This window comes from Littorina saxatilis, linkage group LG17 (assembly GCF_037325665.1).
Source record: "Littorina saxatilis isolate snail1 linkage group LG17, US_GU_Lsax_2.0, whole genome shotgun sequence".
Taxonomy (NCBI): domain Eukaryota; kingdom Metazoa; phylum Mollusca; class Gastropoda; order Littorinimorpha; family Littorinidae; genus Littorina; species Littorina saxatilis.
The window spans coordinates 15,408,310-15,422,646 of NC_090261.1; the positions used below are offsets into that span (position 1 = coordinate 15,408,310).

The 14,337-nt window shown below is 42.4% G+C and overlaps 1 protein-coding gene across 1 annotated transcript in view; it reads left to right on the forward strand.

Annotated features, from left to right (window-relative positions):
- LOC138952693 (EF-hand calcium-binding domain-containing protein 5-like) overlaps window positions 1-12,880 on the forward strand; it is a 39,452-nt gene extending 26,572 nt beyond the window's left edge. The window contains exons 5-6 of the mRNA XM_070324392.1: window positions 10,975-11,099; window positions 12,875-12,880. Coding sequence (XP_070180493.1) covers window positions 10,975-11,099; window positions 12,875-12,880 — 131 coding nt within the window. The remainder of the gene's footprint in view (window positions 1-10,974; window positions 11,100-12,874) is intronic.
- The last annotated feature ends 1,457 nt before the right edge of the window (window positions 12,881-14,337 follow it).

Sequence of the window (14,337 nt, forward strand, 5' to 3'; positions counted from 1 at the left end):
GGATGATTTGAATGGATGATTTGAATGGATGATTTGAGTGGATGATTTGAATGGATGATTAGAATGGATGATTTGAATGGATGATTTGAGTGGATGATTTGAATGGATGATTTGAATGGATGATTTGAATGGATGATTTGAATGGATGATTTGAGTGGATGATTTGAATGGATGATTTGAGTGGATGATTTGAGTGGATGATTTGAATGGATGATTTAAATGGATGATTTGAATTGATGACTTGAATGGATGATTTGAGTGGATGATTTGAGTGGATGATTTGAATGGATGATTTGAATGGATGATTTGAGTGGATGATTTGAATGGATGACTTGAATGGATGATTTGAGTGGATGATTTGAATGGATGCTCTGTGGGTTTATTTCATCTTTTAAACCCCCATCCCCCTCTTTTGGTTGTACGTTGGGCTTTTAGGAATTGCACACAACTTTTTTTCTAAACTGACTCCAAGACCGTTGGCGGTTGCATGTTCGTGTTAGTCTCTGTTCGGTCAAATGTTACACCATTAGTCCATTACAAAATACCAAATTTTGTATGAGTAAATGTTTATAAAAGCCACAGCACAGGAAGCAGCCAGGATGTTGATTTTTGGTATGCGTCCAAGTGGATGGACGGTCTTATCCTATGTAAAAAGCCTGGCCACATCTGGGATAGTAAGCACAACTGTTTTCAGGCTGTTTTTAAGACTTATTATGTGGTTGCTTTATAGCCTATAAAGGGAACATAAATTGCTACATTGACCACATTCAAGTATTGAACAAATCAAACTGTCCTGATAACTTGATAAGAGGATGGGTTTGATTTGGTGGTTATTTGTGTAATGGATTGGAAGGACAGCATCAGCATCTTTGTCACGTTAGTTTTTTATCCTCCTTTTTTTTCTAGCAACTAATCCAACATTTCTGTGATATTTTGAATGACACACAAAAAAAATACGCAGCTCTTTTTTTTTTGAGGGTCTTTCTTTCTTTCTTTATTTATTTGGTGTTTAACGTCGTTTTCAACCATTCAAGGTTATATCGCGACGGGGGAAGGGGGGAGATGGGATAGGGGAAAGGGGGGAGATGGGATAGAGCCACTTGTTAATTGTTTCTTGTTCACAAAAGCACTAATCAAAAAATTGCTCCAGGGGCTTGCAACGTAGTACAATATATGATCTTACTGGGAGAATGCAAGTTTCCAGTACAAAGGACTTAACATTTCTTACATACTGCTTGACTAAAATCTTTACAAACATTGACTATATTCTATACAAGAAACAGTTAACAAGGGTAAAAGGAGAAACAGAACCGTTAGTGGCCTCTTGCGACATGCTGGGTAGCATCGGGTAAATTCTTTCTCGTCCCAACCAATACGGGACTCCCCCTAACCCGCGGGGTTTTTTGTTTTGAGGGCGGGGAATATGGATCAGTGTAAAGTCATATTAAATCTTTCCTTGCTCCTGACTTTCAGAACAAATTAACAACGTTCCATTTCAAAACTGTCACCTCCCATACGCACTGTACTTCAAGAACTTGGTAATAGATGTCATTTGGCCTATTCTACTCTCTTTTTGTTAACACACAATGTCATTCTGCAACCTTGTTAACGTTTTATATTTTGGGTTACTTCGCCTTTAAAATGGTTGCACACTTCGTTCAGCCTCTGACCTTTTCTCAAGATTATTCTTGAGAAAAGCCATGCGCACGAGTTTAGTCTTCAGATGACGGAAGTGGCCTTTTCAAGGCAGGGTATTTTGTAGGCAACTGTTATTCGTGAAGGAAAATACATTGGTCACTCCATCACGAATAAGTTTGAACTTTTAACTACTCAACTAAGTCTCTGATTTTTAGTTCAACGACAACGTATAAGTTAGTTTTCCTATCTATTGATGAACTCATTCAGGTATTCATTGATTGATCGACTTATTTTATTTTAATTGGTCATTTATCGACCGATGTATTAATTGATTGATTGATTGATTGATTCGAATCATTCATTTGTTCATTCGTTTATTTGTCAAGGAAGGAAACAACTGCGACCTGTTTGGGATTAGGAAACATCAAAATTCATTTAATAAAAACAACAACAAAAAGACCACCACCAATAGCAACAACAACAACAACAACAACAAAAACAAGCAGTATTTTCATAAAAAGGGGATGTCTTCAATTGTCTATCTAGAAAGGCAATTTGTGTGTAAAGTAACATGGTCGAGTTTATTGACAGTTCCTTCTACCCACAAAGAACCGAACCAGTTCCCTGGAATAGCTTCAAGGTAAAGGATTTAAGCCATTGTAGTTGCCACAATGCAAATTAAGACAGGATATAACCTGAACGACTCCTGTGCCCCTCAACTTGCAACATAAAGAATAAGAACAAGGGGAGGCGTCGTGAACACGCACCCACGTCGCAAACATAAACACACACACACACACACACACACACACACACACACACACCACGCGCACCGACGCAAAAGTTCTCACACACACACACAGACACACACCGACACACACACATACACACACACAGACACACACACACACACACACACACACGCACATACACACACACACATACACACACACACACCGACACACACACACACACACACACACGCTCGCGAACGTTCCCCACGCTCGCTCTCTCTCTCTCTCTCTCTCTCTCTCTCTCTCTCTCTCTCTCTCTCTCTCTCTCTCTCTCCTCCTCCTCCTCCACCGCCGCCGCCGCCTCCTCCTCCTCCTCCTCCTCCTCCTCCTCCTCCTCAGGGGCGGACGAGGGGGGGGGGGCACGTGCCCCCCCCCCCCCGAAAAAAAATAAATTGGAAAGCTGATTCTATGACCATTTCTAAGTTCAGATGGCACCATTTTGCTTCTTTGGGCCAACAAATTTTCCGGGGGGGGGGGCATGCCCCCGGACCCCCCTAGCAAATTCGGGCGCTTCGCGCCCATCACATTCACTTTCGATTCAAAGTGCCCCCCCCCCCCCTTACAAAGCAACTGATCCGCCCCTGCCCGTTCTCCCATCTCCCCTTCGCCTTTCACATACACGCACACGTTAGAACACTAAGACTTAAACAAAAATAGGGAGACAAAGTCTCGCACCCACATGGGAATCTAGTACTCTCGTGGAGGCAGGGAGGTACCGTGGCTGTATGACAGATGAAAAATGGTAGATTTCTTTCAATGAGTTTTTGCACGCAACAGAGCTATCAATCTGTCCACCGCCCTTCTCTGTGGTCTGTTCTTTTCCTTTTTTTGTGGTCAAAACATTTTTTCTTTTTTAGGGTGGAGTGGTTTGACTTCTTACCAGCGGTCGACCCAAATTGTCAGGCAGTCTATGGATTGTCGGTCTTAACTTTCAAAGATGACTAAAAACCATGACTGTATTGGCTTTATTTTAAGAAACAGCAGAAGAAAAGGACGAAGGAGGCGGGGAAAAGGAGTAAGCAAAAGAACCAGACAAGTAATTCGCGTTGTTATACAAATAGAGAATACTACATGGCTTGCTGTGTCGTACCAGATTTACACGAGTTGTTTTTTTAAATATTGAACTGCGAGCGAAAGCGAGCTGTTCACTATTTGAAAAAGCAACGAGTGTAAATCTGGTACGGAACAGCAAGCCATGTAGTATTCTGTTTATCCTACATACTGTACTTACGTGTATTTTACTGAAAATGTCCTGCATTCGAGGCAGCTAAATTGAAGACGCTTGTTTTAGAACCTCGATCTCTTCTAAAGCCTCGTGCAATCTATTACGTCAAAGCAAAGAAACGTCACTCTGAAAGTGTGGCGTGACGTGTTAGTTCTAAAGATTCATCGAGGGTAATTAGCGAGCGCAATTTGTGTTTCTATAATGACGTTTGTCTCGGTGACTTTGGCACATTAGCAGTGGAAAAACAGGTCCCTGCCAGACTTGCTTGACATGACCTCATTTACATGATATACACACGTGTGATTTGAACGATTATTATCTCACGGGTGTCTCTCTCACGTATGTAGGATAAATGGGCTTTTTAGGTCGCTCAAAACCAGATATGGTCGTTTCGTACCAGTTGTATCCCCCGCGGGAATAGACGAATGCCGGGACTGATTGGGGTGTGTGTGTGTGTGTGTGTGTGTGTGTGTGGAGGAGTTGCTATGCCCTGTGAAAACTGAGCAAAAACCAACCAACTTGCCACTCGGAGCAAATTTTCACTGGGATGTCAGTCGTTCGCATGATTTCACTTGCACAGATCGCCTACCACGTGTGGATAGACGCCGCTCGCTGAGTGATAGGCCAACACTGTCACGTGGGTTTGTTTGCCTCAGTATTTCCAAGGGTGAGCAACTCTTCCACAACGCATTAAAGAAAACTTGACGTTATATCCGAACATCGTATATTAGGGCTTATATACTGGCCTGATTCCGGTGAAAATAATGCAAACGTTGCTTCTACCTGTAATAACAAAAAAGGTAATGCTTTGGAAGAAACTTGAAGGAAAAAATCAATAACCTCATAGACGTCCAATTCAACGACTCGTGGTTTTCTCGCACTACTCAGCGGTATTTACGCTGTAATCATACCTGGCAAACTCAAGTAGACAAAACAAAAAGTAAACAAGAATAACAGCAGAAGAAAGGAAAGGTCATGTTCTTGGAAGGATTTCATATGTCCTTTCGTTGTCTCTGGGATTCAGTCACAAGGCGTACTAAGTCATGCCATTTGTTTTGTAGATGCTATTTTTAAGTTCCAAACAACACGCGTAATAACAAGTATATCCGTTTTTAGTTAAATAGCACACACCTCATGACCAACGTTGCTGCTGCTGTCGGTGGTAGCGGCGGTGGTGGTGTTGCAAAGAGATGATTATTGGAAACTATGCAAAGTGTGAACTATGCATTGATCACTGTGCGTTAACAAAGAAAAATCAACGTATATTTGCTCATGAAAACTGCCTTATATGGGAATGTATAACCTTATCTTACTCGAATGCAGACAGTAAATATGACAATGAGCTGAATCAATATTGATATTCTCCTTTACCGTTGCTCTCTGTGTCTGGCGTGGAGATTTTAATTCGTTGGAGTGAAAAAACGAAGAAAGTCTCCGATGTTGCATTGCCAAATCACACGGTTGGCCTAGTGGTAACTCATAACTCATAACTCATAACTCATAACATTTTATTGATCCAACAAAGGAAATTAAATTGGTCATCAGCACATATAGGTCATTAATTAATAATTATAAAAGAATAAGAGATGGTAAGGCGTCCGCCCCGTGATCGGGAGGTCGTGGGTTCGAACCCCGGCCGGGTCATACCTAAGACTTTAAAATTGGCAATCTAGTGGCTGCTCCGCCTGGCGTCTGGCATTATGGGGTTAGTGCTAGGACTGGTTGGTCCGGTGTCAGAATAATGTGACTGGGTGAGACATGAAGCCTGTGCTGCGACTTCTGTCTTGTGTGTGGCGCACGTTATATGTCAAAGCAGCACCGCCCTGATATGGCCCTTCGTGGTCGGCTGGGCGTTAAAGGCATACTAACGCACTCCCGTGTTTACAAAGTGTAGTTTGCCCACAATCGATGTCAAACGCACCATAAGACCATATAATGACGATACGTCACCATGCGCGGACCATAATACATGCATTACAGCTTGTTCTAGCCTCTGAAAAAGTGAGGATGTCAACAAAGCCGCGGTGTTCTCTCCCTTGCATCAACGTTACATGTGTTGCCAAATCTATAAATAGGACGATCCAGATCAAAATGAAAATTCAAATATCTCAACATTTAAGGGGTCCTAGACCACAATATTTTGCAGGGAACTTAATTTAGTCTGTCTCCAGCTGTTGGTAAAGCAATTAGCGTGTATAGTCATCGAGTACATATGGCTTTAAGCAAACAAACAAACAAACAAAAAAATTGCCAAATCACACTATTCTAATGTGTTGTAATGTTATTCTTAGCCCGTAAGCTGGACTTCATTATTCGTATGCAGATAGTCCATTGAAGAGAATGGAACATTGCTTTACAATGAATTAGTTTCTGATGCAAACAAAGAGTGACAGCGAAAGAAATAGAGAGAGAGAGGGGAGAGGAGGAGAGAAAGGGGGGGGGGGGGGGGGGGGGGGGGGGGGGAGAGCGTAATCGAAGGGTGTTGTGTTGGTTGGTTTTGACTATTGGAACCATGACAATAGATAATACGTCGTCTTGGAGAGGGGACAAAGAATGTCTCGTGCAGTTATCCCTTCTTCGTCATCATAGACTGTTGCGACCCATCTCGTCATCGGCGCTTTTACCCCCCGCGGGTTAGGGGGAGTGAAAGAATATACCCGATGCTGTCCAGCATGTCGTAAGAGGCGACTAACGGATTCTGTTTCTCCTTTTACCCTTGTTAAGTGTTTCTTGTATAGAATATAGTCAATGTTTGTAAAGATTTTAGTCAAGCAGTATGTAAGAAATGTTAAGTCCTTTGTACTGGAAACTTGCATTCTCCCAGTGAGGTCATATATTGTATGGTGCAAGCCCCTGGAGCAATATTTTGATTAGTGCTTTTGTGAACAAGAAACAATTAACAAGTGGCTCTGTCCCATCTCCCCCCTTTCCCCTATCCCATCCCCCCCCCCTTTCCCCGTCGCGATATAACCTTGAATGGTTGAAAACGACGTTAAACACCAAATAAAGAAAGAAAGAAAGATCGGCGCTTTTCCGGAAATGACCTGCGCTTTGTTGGAATTCCAACAATGGCCGCCATTGTAGGAATTCCAACTTTGCGCAACGCGATTCTAGAAATGTACCGCGCGCATAGTGAGAATTCTGCTCTTTCTTAGAATGCGATGTAAAATGATACAAGTCATGATGGCCCATGATGATCCTTGTGTTTTAAAGTGATCAATGCTTAGTCTTTAAAAAGCAGATACATTGTATAACGCACCAAACCAACCGAATTACAAAATTACAACTTCGGCGGGCTGTAACAACACAGTTCAACGACCCATCCCACTCGATCGACCAAAACGCACCAATTTTTCGTAATTTTTAACGTTTCAGATCTTACATTTTACAACAACAAAAACACAACAAGAGTGTTCCGATATAACTTTTCACTGGTAACTATCGATTGTAATAATTTTTTACTCAGTCTTAACTGATTATATATTAAACTCACACAGTCTCTCTGGGCTGCAGAGACAGCATTACGTCCCTTTACTGAGTAGGCTCTTGTCACTGCATGGTAATCTAGGCTCTTGAAACGTAATGTGCAAGTCTGTGCGCTATATTGATGTGATTGATTGTTGCAAAATGTTGATTCAAATTAAAGATGATTTCAGCCTGTTGTAACAAACTAACACTCTACTCTGAGAAAAAAAATCATTGTGTTCAAAATAGATCGAGACAGCAGCAACAAGCTAGCCGCTGAATGCACTGAGTGAGTGTCACTGAGAGAATTGTTACACAGTGTACCCCCACACCCCCAATTCAAGACTTCCCCTGTATAAGACCTTGCTTTTTCATATACCTTATTCATGACCTGTGAAAAGGGTATACTTTTTTGTGCCAGTCGAAGGGTTGCCATTTCTAGAACGAGGCAGCTCGTTTCCGGAAATGCGGCGCTTTGTTGGAAATCAAATGAGGTTTCGGGAAATCCCGATTATTCCAACTCTGCCCCGGATTCTTACTTTGCGCCCAACATAGACTATTACAGATAATCGCCCCTGTCGCGTTGGCAACAACTACGCAAGCAGGGCCCAAAGTGGTCCTTTTGTTAATTAGGATAACAAGCCTACCTATATTCTCTGACTGCTTGCCTGCCGCTGAGTCTCTATCTCTGTCTTTGTCTCTGTATCTGCCGCCCCCCCCCCCCCCCCCCCCCCGCCCCCTCCTCCTCCGTGTTTCTGTCTCCTTTGCTCGCTTGCTCGCGATCTCATAACTATGTTTCTGTGCCTGCGTATGTGTGTGTGTGTCTCTCTCTCTCTCTCCCTTCCTTCGTGTCACCTTTTCTTTCTACTGTCTGTCTCTTTGTTTGTCCCTTTCTGTTTGTCTCTCTGTCTGTCTTTTTTTCTGTCTCTCTCTTTCTCTCTTCTTCATCTCTTTGTTTTCTTTACACCCCCGCACCCTCTCTTTCTCTCTATCTCTTTCTTTCCTTCTTTCTCTTTCTCTCTGTCTCTTCTCCTCTCTCTCATTTTGATGCCAGGTACTTCTCCTCTCTCTCTCTCCCTCTCCCTCCCCCTCTCCCTCCTCGACTCTCGCTCTCCCTCTCCCTCCCTCCCTCTCTCTCTCTCTCTCTCTCTCTCTCTCTCTCTCTCTCTCTCTCTCTCTCTCTCTCTCTCTCTCTCTCTCTCTCATTTTGATGTCAGGTACACGGGACATTAAATCGGAGCACAAATTCTTCGCCCATTCACTCATCACGGAGAGGATCTTTTTTTTCTTTGATCATAGATACAATACACAAGAGAAGAAACCATGCAGGAGAAAAATCACTTTAAAAGAGATAAAAACGAACTGCGTTTATGATATTGTTTTATCGAAACGATAGATCCAACCTGGTTAAAGAGAACATTTCAGATTGTTTGTTTGTTTGTTTGTTTCCACCGACCACGAAGAGCCATATCAGGGCGGTGCTGCTTTGACATATAACGTGCGCCACACACAAGACAGAAGTCGCAGCACAGGCTTCATGTCTCACCCAGTCACATTATTCTGACACCGGACCAACCAGTCCTAGCACTAACCTCATAATGCCAGACGCCAGGCGGAGCAGCCACTAGATTGCCAATTTTAAAGTCTTAGGTATGTCCCGGCCGGGGTTCGAATCCACAACCTCCCGATCACGGGGCGGAAGCCTTACCACTAGGCCAACCGTGCCGGTAACATTTCAGATAATAAGAAAGGACATCGCAGATGGCAAGAAAGGCCATTGCTGACAAAAGCTATTGCAGATGACAATGAAGGCCATCATGGCTAACGACCAAAGGACATGGTAGATGATTAGACAGGGCATTGCAGATGATAAGCCATATTTGATAACAAAGGACATAGATGGCAAAATATAAGATCTCATTGGTGAAGAGAAATAGCTTTGACCGCAATGTCTCCCAACACTGTTCGCAGAGATGGCTTCCAGCAGCGTAGCCGAGAAGTCGTAGTGTCTTGAATTTTCGATGAATACTATGTGCAACTTCATTTAACAGTGCAGGTAAAGACTTCGCGAATATACTCTCTCCTAACTCAATAACGATCTGTCAGTATGCTGGTTGGTGCTCTTTAGGGGTTGTTCCATAGCAACCGCTTTTGGTTCGTATGTCGTGAGACAACACCACATATTTTCTCGATCCTCTGTGTGTGTGTGTGTGTGTGTGTGTGTGTGTGTGTGTGTGTGTGTGTGTGTGTGTGTGTATGGTTGTGTGTGTGTGTGTGTGTATGGTTGTGTGTGTGTGTGTGTGTGTGTGTGTGTGTGTGTGTGTGTGTGTTTTAAGGGTTGAAAAGAGAAGGAAGTGCGTTTTCGTTTTAAGTACATCCTTTCCATTTCGCGGACTTTTCTCGAGAAAACTCTTGTGTGCGTGTGTGTTCAGGCGAACACACGCGTTCGAGAGATCGTGAGTGTGTTGTGCGTACTTCTGTTTCCTTTTCTTTTCATTGTCTGTGTTAGTGTTACCGTAGATTTTCTTTCCTTGGGCGGAGAGCACTTAGCGATCGTTTTGAGTGCAGCCTCTATGTTATTAGTTTGGGGTCACCAGGGAGTCTGTCGTGTTTTTGTGCTCTGAATAAGGCCCCTGATGTTCTCAACTTCTGAGTGAAACATTTGAACGTAGTTTGTCTGTGTATCGTGAGAGGAGAAGTTGTTAACGTCAGAAGTCAAGAGACTGCCAAGGCTTCGGTGTCTATGAAGCATGACTGCCAATGTCAACCTTGAAGAAACGTTCTCTAGCGAATTTGACCTTGAGGATCGAGTCCAAAGGGGTTAAACGCATTCAATGTATCCCAGTTGAAAAGCACATGCAAGGATTTACTTTAAAATGCTCAGAGCTAAGAGCTAACACTTTTAGTTCATTAAATATATATGTCAATAGTGTAAAATATCTTCACCTTTTCTTATTTATATAAGTGTCTGTTGTATCAGGGCGGAACATACAAGGATTTACTCAAAATATTCTTGAAAATGCTCAGAGCTATCAATGTTAGTTCATTAAATATATGTCAATGGTGTAAAATATCTTCACCTTTTCTTATTTATATAAGTGTCTGTTGTATCAGGGCGGAACATACAACGATTTACTCAAACATTCTGATGACCTATCAAACAGATGTGCATTGTGTAAAGTGCCTCGCACTGTAACTTTGTCTTATCTGTTTAACCCTGTGTTGTATCAGGGCGGAACATACAACGATTTACTCAAATATTTCCCGCAGTGGGGCACTGCGGTTATGAAATTAAAGGCCCCTCCCGTTTTTGGAACCGCAGGAGCTTTCTAGTTTGCTGTTAGGTAGATTTTTGGTTCCTCTTTCCTGTCATGCTCTCTTTTTCTTCATGAATTCTTTTCTTTTTTCTGCCTTCTTGCTCATTCACCTGTATTTTTTTCCAAAAATCTCTTCTCTTGCCGCTTGTCTCGCGATTCATGTATAGTTTAATCTGTTAGTGTTCTGATGTAAGTCCAGCAGTAGATAGGTTAAGCCTATTTTAACATACTGGAAACTGGTAATCTTCCAGTAGGTATTAATTTAGTTTTACTAAAGCCTGCTGGGACACAAGTAATGGGTTAGTGCATTTGTAAACAGGAATCGCTTGACAAGTGGCCCCCTTCATCCCCCCCTTCCTCGTCCTGATATGGCTCTGCGTAGTCGGCTGGACGTTAAGCAACAAATAAACAAACAAACAAACAAACTCAAATATTCTGATTAACTCCATTTGATGACCGATCAAACAGAAGTGCATTGTGTAAAATGGCCAGCACTGTCTCTCTGTCTTATCTGTTTCAATGTGTGTTGTTGCAGGGCGGGCGACCCGTGTGGGGGAAAGACGGTCCACGCTGTCATCGTTAGTGTTCAGTTCAATTAACGCCATGGAACAGACCGGAGGCAACTACACGCCAGCTAACGCCAAGGGCAAGAAACACAAAGTGAGTAGCCATCATCTTCATCATCATCAGCATCATTTTCGACGTCGTAGTCGTCCTCCTTGTCATCAACATCGTCATCATCATGACTTGTTTTCCTTCTCCTCCTCCTCCTCGTCATCATCATCATCATCATCATCATCATCATCATCATCATCATCATCATCATCATCATCATCATCATCATCATCATCATTTACGACGTCGTAGTCGTCCTCCTTGTCGTCAACATCATCATCAATCAATCAATCAATATGAGGCTTATATCGCGCGTATTCCGTGGGTACAGTTCTAAGCGCAGGGATTTTTTTGAATTTTGTTGTTATGTAATTTATATCGCCTACATATTCAAGGCGCAGGGATTTATTTATGCCGTGTGAGATGGAATTTCTTTACACAATACATCACGCATTCACATCGGCCAGCAGATCGCAGCCATTTCGGCGACACTTGAGGGAATTCCAACAAGTATGATATATACCTCGTCTTCAACTCGGCGTATCATACTTGCTCTCGTCACAATTCCGGGTCCTATCAAGTCAAGTCAAGTCAAGTCAATATTTATTTAAAAAAAAACTTAGGGTTCCATGAATAAAAAAAAATAAAAAATTGCAATAAACACGACAATAAAAAACGCTCGCGCTGGACCCGAGTACTCTTCAGACATTCATCACACACACACACACACACACACACACACACACACACACTCTCTCTCTCCCTCACTCCTTCTCTCTCTCCCTCTCTCTATCTCTCTCTCACACACACACACACACACACACACACACACACACACTACCACATCTCCATTCTAAAACACGTCACGTTCCAAATCAAAAGACGACATTCTATTTTCTTACGTCACTATTCTTGGTTTACGGTACCATTCGGCGGCTTTGCTACGAGTATGGCATAGTCTTGGTTTGCCGAGACCTTGCACCGTTCTATCAGACTGCCTGGCTGGCTGTTGCACCGCGAATTCCTCCCACCGCCAAGTCGTTTTTGTGTGGTTTATTTCGCATTTAGGTCCCAGGTAACATTATGAAGTTTTAATACGATCAATCGGACCTATTATCAAGTTAGTGTATCAACTTTTGAACGAACTGCGCCCAGTAGTTTCCCAGCAATAAGCTGTTAAGTCGAGACACACACACAGACAATTAAAGTCTGCTGGACCCTAGGGCCTAGTACTAGCGTACTCGGGGATAAAGATATATACAGCATGACTTCCCTTCTTTGTCTCTGTTAATCTAGGGAGAAAATATCCAGCGATATTTCTCCGTAGGCCTAAAGTTCGGCCATGACCTAGGCAAAATAACTTGCGCAGCCGCAGAAACAAGAAAATGGAAATCTTATGAAGCCGTCATCAACACGAACACAATGATTGCAGAAGCAAACTCTGTACCTACACGACCGAGACACAAGACTGATTATTTCACAGCTGCAAAGGGTAAGCTTACTCACGTCAGGTCTTCACTGACAAGCTAGGAACAGGCGGAAAATTCCAAACAAAAGTAAATGACGTCAAAGTCTCTTTCGCTTTGCGTGTAACTTTGTCATGACGTCTTTTTGTGACGAAAGTATACGCGACAATTTGTTCGCTTCCGGTGTCATTTTAGACTGAAAAGCAACTCAAAAGAAGGAGCTAAGCCTCTGTCTTGAAACAGCTGAAACACTCTTTTGGATTGCCGTTTCAATGTTAACCAAAAAGTTAAAGAAAAAAACAAGGTTCAGTTGCGAACTGACAGCGGATTGAGCATTTATTCCTGTTGATGAAGGTATGATTGAAGCTTTATTCTCTCCGTCAACCAACAAGACTAGATTTGTTACTTTTTGTAGCAGACAAAAAACAAAGTGTGCGTTTTTCCTGTCTTGTGAAGGCGATTATGTCGTTATAAGTTATCTGTACGTTGTAATGACATTTCAAAACAAAATTTAGCTTTGATGCGTCACGGGATAATAAGCTTATACGTTTTTATCCGTGGAATTGTTTTTTTTCGTCTCGGCAGGGTGAATGAATTCATGATGTCTTTTCCGGAACTGGACAAAACTGGCCTTGCCAAGACTGAAACAAAATATAGTTCTACAACTTTTAGGCTTGGGTTGATTGCCCATAGTGAATTTCCAATGATTTGTTTCCACATCCCATGACAAATTCTCTTTACTTTGGTCATGCCATATATACGTTACAGCTCCGTCCATCCATGGTATCGCGTGATATTTTGTCTCGACGGGGTGAAAGAATATAATGACGTCACTCTCGGCAGAGCCTCGAGTGACGTCATCATATTCATTGACCCAGTCTCGACAAAATATCAGGCGATACCATGGATGGACGGAGCTGTAACTTATACATACAGCATGACTTCCCTTCTTTGTCTCTGTTAATCTAGGGAGAAAATATCCAGCGATATTTCTCCGTAGGCCTAAAGTTCGGCCATGACCTAGGCAAAATAACTTGCGCAGCCGCAGAAACAAGAAAATGGAAATCTTTTATGAAATGATTGGGAGCCACGCAAATTTGACCTCTTGATTCCGACCATGAACCCGCTGTTGATAATCTGGAAGGTCGTACCAGAAATGCAGATCTATCTCTGGCCGATTCATAGATTCAACCTACAAACTGCGACCTCATCTGTGATCAGATGACCAAGCAATGCGTGAAATCTTTTACTCTAAAGCCTTATGGCTCGTTTCGACAAGCATTAAACGGATGAAATTAACCACAATCATGCAGTTTATTCTTCAGAAAAATGCACACAAAAAATGGGTTGGGTTCGGTGATTTGTACATAAACGTCTTCCTCACGATAGATTCGCTTATTATTTTGTCTTATTTGTCTTATGAAGCCGTCATCAACACGAACACAATGATTGCAGAAGCAAACTCTGTACCTACACGACCGAGACACAAGACTGATTATTTCACAGCTGCAATGTGAATAGAGAACAAAGACGTTTTGGGTAAGCTTACTCACGTCAGGTCTTCACTGACAAGCTAGGAACAGACAGAAAATTCCGAACAAAAGTAAATGACGTCAAACTCAAAGTCTCTTTCGCTTTGCGTGTAACTTTGTCATGACGTCTTTTTGTGACGACAGTATACGCGACAATTTGTTCGCTTCCGGTGTCATTTTAGACTGAAAAGCAACTCAAAAGAAGGAGCTAAGCCTGTGTCTTGAAACAGCTGAAACACTCTTTTGGATTGCCGTTTCAATGTTAATCAAAAAGTTAAAGAAAAA